General features: G+C 48.5%; 1 protein-coding gene across 1 annotated transcript in view; it reads left to right on the top strand.

Moving 5' to 3' along the window:
- Nucleotides 1-7,299: 7,299 nt before the first annotated feature.
- Nucleotides 7,300-17,777, top strand: part of GIP (gastric inhibitory polypeptide) — a 12,066-nt gene continuing 1,588 nt past the window's right edge. Inside the window, exons 1-4 of the mRNA XM_012726053.1 lie at nt 7,300-7,391; nt 8,842-8,988; nt 9,527-9,616; nt 10,148-10,249. Coding sequence (XP_012581507.1) covers nt 7,300-7,391; nt 8,842-8,988; nt 9,527-9,616; nt 10,148-10,249 — 431 coding nt within the window. The remainder of the gene's footprint in view (nt 7,392-8,841; nt 8,989-9,526; nt 9,617-10,147; nt 10,250-17,777) is intronic.

The raw sequence follows: 17,777 nt of genomic DNA, 5'->3' as shown, positions 1-17,777 counted from the left end.
GGGGCAGGCGGGAATCGAACTCATGCGGAAGCGGCTTTAGATTCTCAGTGCTGTGCTTTAACCCGCTGCGCCACCAGGGAGGGCCAATAGTCTGTACTTTTAAAAGATCAGAAATCTGAAGGAAGAAAGGTTAGGAACTTATTAAAGGAAAATAAAAAGACTTGACCATTAAATGCTACGCAGGGTTCTGGACTGGATCTAGTAATGGAGGGAGGCACAGCTGAAAGAACATGATAGGGCCAACTGAAGGAAGTAGAATGTACTTTACTTCAGTGTTAAATATATTGAATTTGAGAACTATACTTATGGTGGCCACTTAAGTAAGTTTCCTTGTTCTTAGTAATAGATCTGGAAATAGTTCATTAAGTGGCAAAGAAGCATGATGCCTATAATCTGCTCTGAAATGTTTGGAAGATTCATAATAAAGTGATTCCACAAATGTGATGAAATGTTAAAAATCTAGCACTACAGTAGAACTTACTGTATTATTTTTGCAAATTCTCTGTAAAATTTTAAATTATTTCAAAATGAAAGGTTTAAAAATTATCCAAGGGCACTCCCTGGTAGCGCAACAGGTTAAAGCATAGCACTACAAAGCAAGCTGAAGCCACTTCATGAGTTCGATCTCCGGTCAGGGAAGTGACCCACAGCAGACCTCTCCTGTCTCCCCACTGCTCCCCTCAGTATTTGTCAATCAGTCTGTTCTGCACCCTACTCGGTCTCTGGTGAATCCTCTCACACCCTGTACTTCTGGCTTGTACTCCAGTTCTATATGCACGATTAAATCAATCTTAATATATATATATATCCAGACTAATGACATTGGAATCTCTGAAATCTCTGAAAATGGCACTGAGGCATTGGGTGTTTTTTTTTTTTTTTTAAGATTGATTTTATTTATGCACACAAGAACTGTGGTGCAGGCCAGAGATGCAGCAGGTGAGAGGATTCACCAGAGACAGACTGGGGAGCAGAGTAGGCAGACTAACTGAAATGCACTGCTGAGGGCAGCAGCAGAGGGTATGGGGGGTTAGGAGAGGTCTGCCAGGCCATGTGGGTCAGCTCCCCGGCTGGGGACTGAAGTGGTGCTGCAATGGCTGGAGCCAGCTTCATAGTCCTGTGCTTTTAACCTGATGTGCCACTGGAGAGGGCCCTGAGGCATTGGGATTTTAAAAAGATTTCCAGCTGCCTTTCTACTTAAAATACTGATTGTTTCATGAGTTATTACATCTTTTTAAATTTTTAAAATAATTTCTTAAATTATAAAAAAAAATTTCCAGATAGAGTTGCAAGATTTGGTAAATATCAGTACATTCAACCAAATTTGAATTTTGGATAAGCAATAACTTAAATTTTTTTTTTTTTTAGTATAAGTATGTCCCGTGAAGTATTTGCTGCCTAAATGGGGTTGCAACTCATTCTGACAACTGTACTCTGCTTGACTTTGGAATATAAAAGAGTGGCTCGTTATATCTGTCTCTGGTGTCTAAATGCATCAGTCCCCAGTCTTTCGGAGAAGGGGACAGAGATCAGTATAGGTAGATAATAAATGGCCAGAGTTTATGAGACTCAAAGAAATGTTTAATGAATGAGCATCTTCAATAATGATGACAATGAAGGTCAGCCGTGTCTAGGGCTGATTATGGCCACAGCAACCAGCCTCTAAGGTGGCCTCCCAGTGAATTAGATTCCTGAGTCTCTGTTCTGGTGGTGGGTGTGGTGTAAAAACATACATCTGAAGAGGTGTGCACCTATACACCTACACCATCTAGGAACATGACCCTTTGGAAAGTATCAAGATCCCCAAAATGTTACCTCAATTAAAAACAAATACAATTTAAAACAAATAAATCAGTGTAGTTGTTTTAAGCTAAGATTTGGAGTAATTTGTTAAAAGGTAACTGATAGCCCAAAAGACAAAGTAGCATGATGTACCTTCTAAGTATGGTGATTACCAAATCAATTCTTTGGGGTCCTGAACCATTCCAGTCCTCTTTTACAGAAAGGTAAACTAAAGTGCAGAGAGAGCAAGTTGCTCTACATCATTCTGCTGTGAAAGCACAGGCAGGTCTGTTTCCAAAGTCCTCACTCCAAACATGGAATTCCAGAGCCTTCCACCTGCTGGCTGCTGGACAGAGTCAACCTTGCTTTATAATTTCATCTTATTTAATTCTTATCATCGAGTGAGGCAGAGATCAGTTCGGAGAATACCACCAGCCAGCACTTGTAAGATGCCTTCATGTTAACAAGACACCTCACTCTTCCTAGGAGACAGGCTGTATGGGTTTGCCCCAATTTAGAGATGGGGCAGGTTAAGGTTCAAAGTGGATAAGAGATGGGCAGGTGGGAGCTGGGACTTGAGTTCTTCCTCTTTCTGTCTCCCTACCTAATCTAATTAATGAAGGTGTGTGTGTGGGGGGGGGAGCGTTCACTGGGAACTCTGGAAGCTGCTCCAGTCTTCACATTCCCATGCACAGAAAAGAAAGAGAAAGCTGCTTTTCCTTCCCACCCCTCTCTTCCTTTCCCACCTGGGAGGCAGCACCCAGGAATTCTGGGTCTGGGCCGTTCAGGTTCAGTCTTTTTTCTTAAATATATTACCAATTCTTTCTCTTCCCTTGGGAGAAGGAATTTCCCCCTGTGACCACCCCTTCCCAATTCTAAGTCTGCAGGGCAGTTCTCCCAAGGATTAGTCTACAACTATGAAGCATTGAACTATTTTCTTGACAAACAAAAGCAGACAATATGGCCTTTGAAAACACCAAAAAGGGTTGAGATTAGAACTGAGAGGGGACTTCCAAATTAATCCCTTGCAGCAAAGGGTCAAGAGAGGCTGTAGGTAGCATATTCTTTCTTGAAGATCCTTCTGGAAAGTATCTGGACCAGAGTGGTACTGAGGGCTAATGTGGGCTCAAATGCTGAGGACCATGACTAAGTCTGTGCCACACTGGGGAGGAGAGCTGGAGGTAGTCCTTGGGGCAAGCAGGGTAGACCAGAAGCAGGCACAGCTTGGCAGGGTTCACATCCCCTCTTGTCTCCTCTAAAAGAGGAGGATTAATCCGCCACCTGGTGTGAGAGGATCTGAGAGGGAAGGCTGCTCTCTGAGTCAGCTGTGAGCTTGGAGACCAAGTGAACTTCAAAAGCAGCAGCACAGGCAGGGAGGCTGGGTCAGCCATTTGCTTCAGGCTGGCCTGGTTGTGAGCTGGCCGGAATGTCTGCAGTGGCCCTGCCGGACTAGAGGTGATGAGTCACCACCATGGGCTGCAAACCCTAAAGGTTCTGAGGCTGTTCCAGCCCTCACTCTGGAGCTGGACTCACACCCCGAGAGGACCTATGTTCTCTTAGGACAGTGATGCCCATCACTCCCTCCCTACACTGATTTCCGTGGGCCCCCAAATGTCGCCACCTCCAGTGCTCCATCTGTCTGGGCCATCAGCCTTTGCATTTGGGGGTGTCTTCCTGCCTCCCTATCCACTGTGTTCTCCTTCACCCCTCAGCTGGAATCCTGGAAACTCCCTGCAGTGAATTAGGTCTCTACAACCCCCTGAGATTCCCCTGCGTGACCCTGCATTCTGTACCCTAGACTACTCACTATAGTGTGGATGGCTGGCCCAGTTGCCAGTTGGATCTTTTAAGTGATTTTGGTCAAGTCTAGCAAGAATTCTGATCCCCAGAAACTGCCCATGGCCAGCTGGGCCATTCCTTTGTTTCCCAGTATGCCCTTCAGGGGAGGGGCCAACAGGCCCCCCTGGGTGTCTGACGTCTTGTCTGATCTCTGACCCCACATACCTCCCTCCCCCAGGGCCCAGGTCACATTCTCTCTAGTCTGCTCACTGTCAAGCAGGAGAGTCAAAGATCAAAGGGGAATGGGGCTACAGAGAGACCCTCTCCAAGAAGTCGGGTTGAGGTGAGGAATTAAAGCACAACTTGGCTTTCAGTGCAACCCACCCCTAAAGAAATTCACAGAACCCCAGTCAGGAACTCCAGGGTCACAAAGTCTTTCCTGACTCTGGTGTGGCGTCAGAATTGGGGGTCCCAGGAAACAGTGTCCATGCTTCCTGGATACCTTCCGCCTCCAGAGAGGCTGCTGGGTTGTAACAACCCCTCCTGAGCCCATTAACTGCTGCTCAGCAGGAGTGATCACAAGTAGCCTCCACATCCCCTTCAGAAGTCTAATCTGGACAGAAGTCTAACCCTGGCTCATTAATCGCTGGGAGATGGCATTTGGAGAGCTTGCCCAGAGAGATGTTTTGCTAGATGGTAAGAAATAGGTGGTGGGTGGGCAAGGTTTCTGGGAAGCAGAGGTGAGCCGCCCTCCTGGCTCAGGGAGCTCTCAGCCCACACAAGCACTCGATTTCATGCTGGAGCTGCTCCTGGCCAGGGGAGCTCACCTGGAAAGGAAAGTGGCCTTTATTAGGCCTGAGCAGATAGGCAGCGTGTTACGGTTCAAAGTACTCCTGGCAAGTGGAGATGGGAGAGCCTGGGAGGGAGTCCTTGGGGTTGCCAGAAATGCAGTCTGTGCTCTGCCCCTTCAGACCAAGAGCCCATGGGCAGGCGGGTGCTAAGAACTTGGAGAAAGACAAAGGGGCACTCCTGGAGTCTCCCACTGGAGGGGGGGGGGACACAGTGGGGAGGGGACAGGACCTGGGCCTCAGGAAGCCCCTGTACCGGGGGAGGACAGCCCTGGATCACATCCCAGACCTCAGAAAGCCCTGATCAGGAGCTAAGCCTCTGCCCTGCAGAGCCCTCCAGCCTGCTAGTCTGCTCAGGGCTCCCCATCCTGATGACAGACAGGACCACATAGTCTCATATAGGAGCTAGGGCTTTTGAAAAGAGACCTCAGGTTGTCTTTTTGTTTTGTTATTCAAAAGGGCAGGTTTATTAGAAAAAAGAGAAAAGGGACAAGAAAGTGACACCAAAGCCCTCCCTGGTGGCGCAAGGAGTAAAAGTGCAGTACTATGAAGCCACTGCAGCATGAGTTCGATCCCCAGCCAGGGAGCTGACCCACATGGCAAGGCAGACCTCTCCTGACCCGCCCACTGCTCCCCTCAGCAGTGTACTTCGCCCATCTGTCTGTTCTGCTCCCCACTCTGCCTCTGAAGAATCCTTCACCCTTTCGTCTCTGGCCTGCACCCCAGTTCTTGTATGCATAAATAAATCTCTTTTTTTTTTTAAGATTTATTTATTCGTACAGAACTGGGGTACAGGCCAGAGATGCGGAGGGTGAGAGGATTCACCAGAGACAGAGTGAGGAGCAGAACAGGCAGATCGATGAAGCACACTGCTGAGGGGAGCAGCGGGCGGGTCAGGAGAGGTCTGCCACGCCATGTGGATCTCCTCCGGGGCAGGCGGGGATCGAACTCATGCAGAAATGGCTTTAGCTTCTTTGTGCTGTGCTTTAATCCGCTGCGCCACCAGGGAGGGCCCTAAATAAATCTTTTTAAAAAAGAAAGAAAGTGATCTGGTTACAGGTGGGCAGACCCTCCGCATCTGGAAGGGACAGTTTCGTCAAGAAACAGCTGTGCAGACTCAGGAGGGCAGTTGGGGGCGAGAGCCTGGGCTCATGAATCTTTACAGATGGAGTAGTAGCCTCCACCACCTCTCCCTGAGTTCCCAGGGTTAAGTGTGCATCATCCCCCCATTCCTCGCACTAAGCAGGAGATGGCTTGAGTGTAAACTCTCAGCTAGCACAGCCACCACCAGGGAACCCCCATTGTTATGTTTGTGCTCACCCTCCAGGCCTTTTCTCCCCCTTTTGGGAACTCCCACCAGGGTCACAGTGGGGACATTGCCAAGCTGAGGTCACTATTTCCAGGGCTGGGGTCCACCCTGCCCCAGGTCTGCCTTCACGGAAGACATTCTTCCTGAGGTAAGCTAAAGGAAGGGGGCTGGAATAGCTGGCCCTGCACCCAGAAGGGAGGAGGGGGGAGAAGAACAGAGCACTTGTGGTCCCTAGCCTGGGCTAGGCCCCAGACTGCAGCTGGAGATACCCAAATGTTAATCACCAATTAGCACAGTTGGAGTGGAAAGGGCAACTTTATCATGTGTCAGTGCCGCCTTCATTTCTTGAGATAAGATGCTTTTAGGCTAATCGTGGCTCTGGTGCCTGGATATATAAAGGGGCACAGGGGAGACTTTCTTGAGTCTCTGAAGTGCCAGAAGGTCCGCTGAGGAGACCTAGTCTTGTCCTTCTTCAAGAAAAGCCAGGAGGGGCGTCTGGTAAGAGAGCAGCTGGGGTGGGCTGGGGGCTGTACTAGCTGCTGGAGAGCAGGTGGGTCTCAGCAGCCCCAGAGACTCTGCACCCTCTTGGCTGGCTCACTGTTCCCATCAGAAATAAGAAGGTGGGGCCCTCCCTGGTGGCCCAATGGGTACTATGAAGCTCTCTGCAGCCACTGAAGCAGGAGTTCGATTCCCAGCTAGGGAGCTGACCCACATGGCCCGCAGACCTCTTCTTACTCACCCACTGCTCCCCTCAGCGGTATTTCAGTCGATCTGCCTGTTCTGCTCCTCACTATGTCTCTGGTGAATCCTCTCATCCCCCACCCCTCTGTCCTGCACCCCGTTCTTATATGCATAAATAAATATAAAAAAGTAAGGTGTGCAATGGGGGTCTTTACTCCCCATGTGATAAAGGCAGGAAGAAGGGCTCTTGCAGAAGGTTCATGTCTAACTTTGGTTTTCAGCTCTTGGTGAGGAGGTTCCCTGCTGCTCTGCCTCTCTACAGGAGAGACTGGGGTAATATGGGGTGGAGGGGTTGGGGCGCAGACTCCAGGGACAATGTCCCTGGGTCAAGACTGTGAAGCCCAGAGGAGAACACTGATGTTTCTACACATGATTTGCAGCCAAGGCAAGAATGCTGTGCTTTCAGTGACAGCCAACTTGAAGCTGCAAAGCTGGCTGGTATGAACTTCGGAGGACCCCAAGGCGAGAATCTTGCCCAACCACATGCCTATGGTGTCTAGTCACTGCAGCCAGGAGGGGGACACACACGTCTCCACTGTGTTCTGCCGCCTGCCTCTCTCCCCACCGCCCTCCACCCAGCCCACTCCCACTGCACTTAGAAATGAAGCAGGACAAAAGCAGAGTCACTCTTGACCAGGCCCCGCTCTCTCCTGGTCACTTACTCTAATGCCTAGTATCCCCACCCTCCTCCAAACATGGCTCCAGCCTTAGGAAAACCCCAACTCCCAGGGCTCAGTGCCTCCAGCTGTCAGGACTGTATGGGCTCTGAGGGCCCGGAAGTACCCCTCACCCTTCATCCTGGCCCTTCTCCTTTCTCAGCTCAGGAAGTTGCCTTGGAAGATGATGGCCTTGAAGATCTCTCTGCTGCTGGTGTCCCTGCTGCTGGCCCTGGTGCTAGGGGAGAAGGAAGAGCCCAGCTCCAGGTGGGCAGGGTGGGAAGGGAGGGAACCCCAGCAGGGGAGGAGAAGCTGGGGAAAGACTTGGCTGTTTCTAAGCTCAAGGGGGAGGTGAGAAAAGGAGGAACCCTGCGTCCAGAAGAAAGAAACTGGGGGCTTGGGGAGAGGCTACCAGCTGTCTTGTGCAAAGAGAGACCAGAAACAGAATATCTGTACAGAAACAGAATATCTGTTGCAGCAGGAGACACTGTGGTCAGCTCTCTGGAAGGGCTTCAGCCGTTAGGTGTCTGCAGCAGACGACAGCATCTCCCTTCCTAAGGAAGGCCGTAACTATTCAGCTATGCTTACGTTCAGTCAGGGTTTATAGAGGCCCTCCTGGGTGCCAGGCACCCAGGATACACATGAAGAGTGGTCCCCAGGGGCCCCCTGTCTCCATGGGCATGTGGACCCAAGAGGAAATAGGCAAGGAACCACTGAGGTATGTGGCAAATTGCTCTGAGTAGTGAGTAAGAACAGAGGGCCTTAGGCGTGAGGACAGCTAGAGGCTCTAATGGCCTTGGGGAACCAAGAAAAGCTTGACTGAATAGACTGGGGCCTTCTTGGCTATGAGCCAGCTGTCTGCCAGGGAAATCTGACTGTGTAAATTTGAGGCAGAGCTGTACCTGGAGAGGCAGCCTCTTGCAGAAGTTAAGAACTAGACCTAGGCCCAGTCTGCCTGGGGGTAAATCCTAGATCTGCCACTTGTGTGCTGAAGTAATCTTTCTGCACCTTGGTTTCCTCATTCACTTCACCAAGAGGGGCTGTAGTCTCTCCCTCCCTGTGGTGTTGTGAGGATTAAATCAGTTGATATGGATTAGAGGGTTTCTAGGGGACATAACTCACTGCAAGAGCTTATTTTATTTTAAGCTTTTTTGATTTATGCTTACAGAACTGGGGTACAGGCCAGAGGTGTGGGAGTGAGAGGATTCACCAGTGACAGAGTGGGGAGCAGAAGAGGCAGATTGACGAAATACACTGCTGAGGGGAGCAGCGGGCTGGACAGGACCGTGCTGCACCATGTGGGTCGGCTCCCTGGCCAGGGATTGAACTCTTGCTGAAGTGGCTTCATAGTACTGCACTTTAACCCAGAGCGCCATGAGGAGGCCCTCACTGCAGGAGCTTTATGGGGGCACTCACTGTCTTCAGTATGGAACCAGAGGACTGAATCAGGAAAGGCGAGGGCAAGAGGGGTAAAGGAGGAGCTGTGACCCAGTTCTTTGGGGCCAGGGATTCCCAGACCCCTTTTGGCTGGAAAGCCAGGGTCTCAAACGCTGAGGATGCAGGGAGTGGGCCCTTGAGCTGAGGATAAAGTCCAAGGGGTGAGGACAAGAGGGTGTCTCTGGAAACACTCAAGAAACAGGTGCCTGCTCTCAGCTTGGCCTGGAGTCAGGCGCCCCTTCCCCGCTGCCATGGCACCCTGTCTCCTCTCTCCCTCTCTGCCCCTCAGATTCCACCCTAAGGTCAGTGGCTCCCAACCTCGAGGCCCCAGGTATGCTGAGGGGACTTTTATAAGTGACTACAGTATTGCCATGGACAAGATCCGCCAACAGGACTTTGTGAACTGGCTGCTGGCACAAAAGGGGAAGAAAAGCAGGTGAGTCACTGCACGTGCCCACTCCTGCCCCTCCTGCTCCTCCAAGGTGCTGCTGGGAGCTGTGTGAGCCAGGTAATGCCAGCCCAGGAGGCACATTCTACTAGGCCACTATGGGGCTGGACAGTGTGGTGGCCCTGGCCAGGACCTTGGGCCAGCGTTCCGACCCTTTCCTCCTAAGGAAGGGAGTCTGGGGAAATTGTGGGGCTCACAGAGGAGCCCATGGGGCTGGGGGTAAAGGTAAGGGGAGCCAACTGCTGTCATTGGGCTGGTGATCGTCCCTTTAGACTTGGGAAAAGGATAAACCATTTCATCCTTCCGTTTCTTTACCAAGTCTCTGTCCCTGCCCTGGGTCAGCATGTTAGATTCTGGAGAGCGTTTCACTGGTTGCTGAGGATAAGGAGTGGTGAGACTGAGTGGAGAAAGGGGCACCCTCTCAGCTTCTCCCTTTGAGGTACTAGAAGATTCCTGAGTTTCTTAGACTGGAGAATACCTGGCATCTCCCCCAGCCCCACCCACTCCCAAATCTTTATCCTACCAGCTGGAAACACAACCTCACCCAGAGGGAGGCCCCAGCTCTGGAGCAGGCCCTTCAATCTGGCAAGAAGAAGGAGGCTGGGGAGCTGCCGGGGTGAGTAAGCCCCCAGGGGAAAGGTAGTGTGGGGCCTCCTGACACGCCCCCACCCCCCACCTTATTGTTCCCTCCACCAGCCGCCCCCCCACCCCAGTAGGGCAGAGGATCTAGATAAGAATCCTCCTCCACTCAGAGTTCAAAGAGGGTCTTCACTGACCTCCTGAGGTCAGCCCCTCAAGGGAGAAGCCTGGGAGAAGTGGGGGTGGGGTGCTGGAGGGGGTTGGGCACCAGGGAACCTCTGGCACTGGCTTCCCCACCTACTCTGCCAAGTGTCTGTTGTACTGTGAACAGGAGAATGCCCCCAAGGCCAGTCCCCCTAATCAGTCACCCTGTCTCGGAGAAAGTCAGGGATCTATGGCATCTGTCATCCTAACCAGTGAATATTCAGGATGTAATCGCCTGGGTTTGTGGAATGCCTTCTGGGAGACTCATGGAGGTGGCTGGTGGTCCGTCTCTCCTACGAGATTCTGTCTGGCTTTGACCATTACCTGACCCCACTCTCCTCTTTCTCCTCTTTCTCCTCGGTAGCTCTGCACGCAAGGACCTGAGTGGTGAAGATTTGTTGAAGGACCTACAGTGTGAAGAGCTGCTGGCTTGGGTGGTGGACCAGGCAAACCTCTGCAGGCTCAGGTGGGGGTGTCAGTAGTTTGGACTGTGTTGCAATGTGTGATAAGATGGAGCTTTGGGGTCAGGTGTAAATGTCTATCGCCACCCAAGACACACTGGCAAATTACTTAGGCTTTCTGAAGTATGTTTCTGGAGGGTAACTAAGATAATTCACGGGAAGCTCTGGGAACAACAGGTGAGGACACAATGTTGTGATTATTACCACTTGCACTTCTGTTACTTTCCCTGCAAGGGAGATGCTGCCCTCAGCAGCCCTCCCCACCTGGCTGTGCTGCTCCCCCTATTCTCAGCTTCCCCCTAGACCATGGTGGAACCCGCCAAGTTGGCCCTCTCTGTAGCCACCGCTGGTGTGAATTGTTCTTGAATCCGTCTCACCAAGCAGCAAGTGAGGATGGCTAATGCCATGGGAGCTCCATCCTCCTCCAGGGTGAGACTGGACACTCACTTGGCGCAGATGCCAAGGCAAAGAAACCAGACACATTCAGACCTCAGTGCTGCGATGTTATGTTATGGAGGGGCTGCAGGAACAAATCCGGGGGGGCTTCCTGGGAGAGGGTTTGAAGGGAGAGAGCAGCGTGACCAGAACAATGCAGGGAGACTGAGGCAGCCTCCGTGGGAAGGTGGCTTACAGTCTGCACTTTCTTGAGTTAGTTTGATTAGTTGGGACTAAAAAGGTAATTTGGAGATGGGGTCAGGTAAGCTGTGGCTGTGTGTTGGGATAAGTTGCTTTTGCTGACTCACTCCAGGCTGATAATGACACCACTTCCCCTCTCTCTCCGCACTCCCAGGTTTCCGTGATTTTGACCAAAGCCAGCTCAGGCCTGGCGCATGTGCTTCACAGACTCTGCTCCTGCCACAGCCCCACTCCCTGGTACCCAAGAGAAACCAAACCAATAAAGCTTGAGCTGACATAAATCTTTGTGCCCATTGTCAAAAACTTACTCAGTTGTCTGCTGAGTGTTAACAGTGTATGTCTGCCTGTGTGCCACCAATGAAAACAAGATGTGGCTCTTACCTGCGTTTGTTAATTTATTCACTTACGGACATTTACTACCAACTATGATGAGGTTCTACGAATATTCACGGGAGACTTCAGGAAGCCAGGAACTGTGCTAATCACTGGGTATCCACCTTCAAAATCAACATACAGAAACTCTAGTTACATGAGGTGGGGGGTGCTCCCTGGTGGGGCAAAGAGTTAAAGCGCAGCACTATGCCGCTGTCCACAGTCACTGCCGCAGGAATTCGATCCCTGGCCGGGGAGCTGACCCACATGACACAGCAGACCTCACCTGTCTGCTCAGCAGTGTAATTCCTTGATCTGCCTGTTCTGCTCCCCATCTGTCCCTGGTGAATCCCCTCACCACCTCTGGCCCATACCCCAGTTCTTGTATGCAGAAATAAATAAATCATTAAAAAACAAATAAATGAGGCGGGGGGGTGCTAGATGAGCCTTCCTAGGCACATTCAATCAGCAACTATAGGCCCCAGCACACCTTGCAACTGGAGGTGATGTGGCTTCCCCACACACCTTACTCAGCAGCAGCCCTTCCAGAGACGACATTAGGGTGTACAGGCTTTGGGGCTGGGAAAGTCATGTCAGCCTCACCAGAAGACTGTGCTTTCCAAGTTTTATTTTGTTATTGTTTCTAAATAAACCCATTTTGTTGACTCACCGGTTGCTCTTTGTTTGAGATTAGCAACAGCACCACAGGAAACGATCCTTGTCCCTGGACCTTAATCTTTAAACACAAACACATTAGTAATCACGTGGTGTGCTAAGTTTTTATTTTTCTATTGCATTAATCTTGCATATGACATTGTTTCAGGTGCGCATCAACATGTGACTATGCTACATTAAGTTTACCCCTAAAAGTCCAGTTCTGCCCTCATCATACAGCTAACCCCTTTGGCCCAATTCACCCAGGCACCCAGGGTGCTACATTCTGTGAAATAAGACTAGGGAGGGCAACGAAGCCTTACATAGAATAACTGGGGTAGTCAGGAGAGTCTCACCGAAAAGATGACTCTTATGCAGAGTAAGACTTGAAGGGTAAAATGACCAAAGGGCTGGTGGGCTGTGAATCATTCCAAGGAAGCAGCAGGCTCATGTCTACAATGGAGGCCTGGGGAGGTTTGATGAGGGAGCTTTTGAAATCTGCAAATGTGGAAGGAAAAACCTCTCTAGGGCCCTCCCTGGTGGCAACAAGTTAAAATGCAGCACTGAGAAGCTAATCATCCAGAGTTCAATCCCAGGCCAGGGAGCCTACCCACATGGCACAGCAGACCTCTCCTGTCTTGTCCACTGCTCCCCTCAGCAGTGTACTTCATCGATCTGTCTGTTTTGCTCCCCACTCTGTCTCTGGTGAATCTTCTCACCGCCAGCACCTCTGGCCTGTACCCCAGTTCTGTATGCATAAATAAATTTTAAAAAGAAAAAGAAAAACTTCCTTAATATTCAGGTCAAGGAAGCTAATTTATTGACTAGAGCTTTTTGTCTTTGACAACACTCTACATAAGGGGGACTTCATAGTTTAAATAAAATTTCTAGCACAGAAAAGCACATTTAAAACTAAAATCTATTACCCAAACATAGATGAAAAGGGGCAGGTCTGTTTGCCTGTAATTAGTGCTGAAAACTGGCCCCCAGCACCAAAACTGACAGAGTAATCCAGTCCTTCCAGTCCTTTCCAGCACTGGTGAATGAGCCACACACCCCCTTAGCCCTTAGCCCAAAGCACCCTCCTCATACTGACTATAAGAGCTGTAAATAATATTATAAGAATGTTGAAGAGTTTACAAAGAAAAGTGACTTGTGGAGTAAATTCTCCCAGGACTGACTCCAATAAGTGTGAGCAGAGACACCCCCAACAACAGTCTGGCACCCTGCAAAGCAGGACTCTGGAAAACTTAAACATGTCACCCCCTGGTGTTTGCTGGTGGCAGTTACTAACTTCCTACAGTTTTCTTAATCAAAAGTGATCTAAATAACCTGTAAAGAAAGGATTAAAAATGTAAGACATTCAAACACATACACACACACACACAGAACGAGGGAAGCCTTAATAAGTATCAGCCAATATTATTGTTATGGAGCAAAATACACAATAAGGAGAGAAGCCCAGGTAGATGCTGCTGGTCAAACCATCTGAAAGCTTCTGGATTTTTTCCTCAGTGCAAGGGAAAGTCCTAGAAGGATATTAAGTAGGAAAAGACTAGAGAAATCTATTTTCATGGATTCACCAGAGGGTGACATGTTTAAGTTTTCCAGAGTGCTGCTCTGCAGGTGCCGGAATGCATTGTTGGGGGTGTCTCTGCTCACACTTAGTGGAATCAGTCCTGGGAGAATTTACTCCACAGGTCACTTTTCCCCACATTTCTCTGTAAATTCTTCAACATTTTTATAGTATTCTTTACATATATTTTCATTCCAAAACAATCACTCTGATTATTGTGAGGATTCTACTGAGATGCACAGGGATGGAAGTGGAAGCGGAAGGCTGGCTAGAGGCTCCCGGGAGAGTCCAGGCTTTTGCTAGGGTGATGGAGGTGGGGGGTGAGAGAAGTGAGCAAGTCAGTCCCAAACTTATACCTTTAACTTCCCCTGTGCCAGTCCTTCCTGAGCTTGCTTGCTGCCTTCTCGCAGGCCCTGCACTCACAGAAGGCAAAGCTGTTTCTCCTCCTTCGCTGGGACTCTCCCTGCCTTGAATACTACCTCTTCTATCAAAAGTGATCACGTCAAATGTGATCTAGTCACGATTTAATAGCCCAGAGTCAAACACACTTAGATTCAAATCCTATATTAGGTCTGTGACTAGTTGGATTTTTCCTTTTTCTAAGCCTCAGTTTCCTGCCTGGGGGAAAAAAAAAGATAAAGAAGTATCTACCTCATGGGATTAAAGTAAATATTAATTAAGATAATGCCTGGTACAGTGTAAGTGGTCCATAAAAGTTAACTTTTGTTATTCTTCTTCACACACTTAAGCCTCAGTTTCCTCAGTTTAAAAAATACAAGGGTATTAGTTTTAAAAGCAGGGAGTAGCAAACTGGACAGGCTGGGCCACTGTGCCAGTAACATCAATGAGCAAAGTGGGAAGGGTGTGGGACAATGGGCAGGATGAGGACTGTGAAATGGAAGAGACAGCGCCCCTAAAGCCTTCTGCTGACCAAACAAAACTCTTTTGAGAATTGAATTTGCCTGAGGGCTGCCAGTTTGCAATCTCTTCCCCTCTGACCTTCTTGATTTCCTCCTCCTAAATGCTGGAGTCCTGACAGGGTGCACCATACAGCTGAGAGCATACCTCTGCTCAGAAGGTATAGTCCAGGGATGCTCCATAGAACTCATTTAAAAAAAAAAAAAGATTTATTTAACCTGGAAGCAAAGATGGGCGAAACACTACATGACATATACTTCAGTAACATCTTTGAAGATTCAGCACTCAACACAATGATAGTGAAGGCAAGGATAAATAGATGGGACTACATCAAGTTAAAGAGCTTCTGTTCAGCAAAAGAGACATTACAAAAAACAGACATCCTGCTCATTGGGAAAAAATTTTCTCACACAAAACTAGCGATAAAGGACTGATCACAAAGATGTACAAAGAACTGATGAAACTCAACAAAAATAAAGTGAACAACACCATCAGAAAATAGGCAGAAGAGCTAAAAAGACAATTCTCCAAAGAGGAAATACAGATGGCCAACAAGCATATGAAAAAATATTCAACATCCCTTGTAATAAGGGAGATGCAAATTAAAACCACAGTGAGATACCACCTCATCCCAGTGAGAATGGCACATCTTCAAACAACTAGCAACAACAAATGTTGGCGAGGATGTGGAGAAAAAGGAACTCTCTGGCACTGCTGGTGGGAATGCAAAGGAGTACAACCATTATGGGAAAATGTTTGGAGGTTCCTCAAACTGCTAAACATGGAGCTTCCTTGCGACCCAGCAATATCACTCCTAGGTATCTACCCAAAAGACACAAAGACACTGATTCAAAAAGATACCTGCACCCCCATGTTTACTGCTGCTTTATTCACAATTGGAAAGACATGGAAACTGTCCAAATGCCCAAAAGTGGATGACTGGATTAAAAAGATGAGGTACATATACACAATGGAATATTACTCAGCAACCAAAAAAGATAAGCACATGCCTTTTGCAGCAACATGGATGGAGCTGGAGAAGATCATGCTTAGTGAAATAAGCCAGAAAGAAAAGGTAAAATACCGGATGGTTTCACTCAGAACAGGAGTACAAAGGACCAGGGGAGAAAATAATAATAATAACGAACAACTATATACCAGAGACATTTTATGGGGATGGAGTGGGGAATGGGATCAAAAATGGGGGGTGTGTGGAGTGCATGGGACTATGGTGACGGCACACACGTGACTTGGTGATAGGAAGCCCTTGGGATTACAACTGAGATGGAAAAAGGCACAAAATGATGTTAAAATAAACTATTATATTATTTAAAAAATAAAAATAAATAAAATGAAAAAAAAGGATTTATTTATTTATACAAGAACTGGGGTATAGGCCAGAGGTGAGGGGGGTAAGAAGACACACCAGAGACAGCGTGGTGTGCAGAACAGGAAATGGACTGAAGTACACTGCTGAGGGGAACAGGTGAGACAGTAGAGTCTGACATGCCATGTATGTCAACTCCTTGTTTGGGGGTTGAACACATGCTGAAGTGGCTGCGGAGAGCTTCATAGTGCTGCACTTTAACCCGTTGTGCCACCAGAGAGGGCCCTCAATAGAACTCTTATGTGGAGAAGAGTTGGATCCGTATTTCTAGGATCCTGGATGTGAGTGTTGAGGGCTGGGGATGTCAAGGAACCAGAAAGGGTTATGATTTTTCCTTTTTACAATGTTCTCATTATGGGCTAGGTATTGTTCTCAAGCCTTAATCAACCTCACTGGAAAAACAAATGTTAACCTTTAAAGCCCCATCAAAATCCATTAAAATAACACCATAAGAGGTGTCAACCACACGCTACACTGCCTCCATGAGGCCAAGAAGTAAAAGCTTCACTCTTAGCCACTTCATCAGGACCAGTGAGGCACTCAAAGCAAGTGAGGGTTTCTGTGAGGGTCAGCATCTGAAGCTGTGCTGGAGCAGAGCACTCCTGACAGCTACTGTTAAATTTTCAGGAATGTTATAACAAGTTCTAAGACCATGGAGAGCTAGAAATTGGCCTGCTCAGAATACTTACCTTGTAGAAATTGGTAAATGGTGTAAATCAGAATTCTTCATTCTCAACCTGCAGAGGTGGTCATTAAACATTTACCAGGCCGTTATTGGACAGCATACTTTCTCTAAAATTATAAAAAGGAATGAATGTGTTTGAAAAAGGCAATGAGCACATGGCCCTCCCTGGTGGCACAACAGGTTAAAAGTGACAGCACTGTGAAGCTAGACCCAGCTGCTTCAGCACGAATTCAATCCTCATCCAGGGAGCTGACCCACATGGTGTGGCAGATCTCTCCTGTCTCTCCTGCTGTTCCCCTCAGCTGTGTACTTTATCAGTCTGCTTATTCTGCTCCCCACTGTCTCTGGTGAATCCTCTCACCACCCCTGTACTTCTAGCCTGTACCCTAGTTCTGTATGCATAGATAAATATACCTTAAAAAAAGGCAATAAACATGTCTGCTTGTATGGCAATGAGATTTACCAAGGGCCAATATGTATATCCAAGAGAGTGAGTATGTATGTGTGCACAGGAATAGTTTAACCTTTAAATCTGAGCTCTTAAGTATATGAGGGATCAGTGTACCTCACAGTATATGAATCAAAGAGATTTTAAGCAGATGTGCCTAGTTGGTGTCAGTGAGAGCCCAGTTTTTGTTAGGGTGTGGTGTAGTAGGTATGTGAAACATTGAGGGGCTAGTGTGTTTCCTACAGAAAGGGGTGGTGGGTAGGTATATTGGAAGATGGCGGTGTGTAGGAGAGGGGGTCTAAAAAGTGGGTTGTATAAGAAAGGACAAATCTGGGCCTCCTTGGTAGCCTAGTAGTTAAGTCTCAGCACTATTACCACTAAGGTCTGAGTTCGATCCCCAGCCAGGGAGCTGACCCACATGACACAGCAGACCTCTTGCCTGTTGCTCCCCTTAGCAGTGTTTCAGTAAAACCACTTGCTCTGCTTCTGACTCTGTTTCTGGTGAATCTTCTCAGCACCTGCAATTCTGGCCTGTACTCCAGTTCTTCTATACAAAAATAAACAAGACCTTAAAAAAATAAAAAGAAGGGGGGGCCTACCTGGTGGTACTGGAGTTAAAGTCAGTACTGTCAAGCTATCACCAGTCACTGTGACCCACATGGCACAGCAGACCTCTCCTGTCCCACCCACTGCTCCCCTTAGCAGTGTATTTCAGTAGATCTGCCTGTTCTCCCCATACTGTGTCTGGTGAGTCCTTTCACCACTTGCACCTCTGGCCTGTACCTCAGGTCTTGTATGAGAGAGGAAGGAAGTAAGGAAGGGAGGAAGGGAGGGAGGGAGAAAGGGAGGGAGGGAGG

Source organism: Condylura cristata, unplaced genomic scaffold, assembly GCF_000260355.1.
Source record: "Condylura cristata isolate star-nosed mole 26May11 unplaced genomic scaffold, ConCri1.0 scaffold00017, whole genome shotgun sequence".
In the NCBI taxonomy this organism is placed as follows: domain Eukaryota; kingdom Metazoa; phylum Chordata; class Mammalia; order Eulipotyphla; family Talpidae; genus Condylura; species Condylura cristata.
Note: the sequence above shows the minus strand (reverse complement) of the source record. Positions and strands in the feature narration are given on the sequence as shown.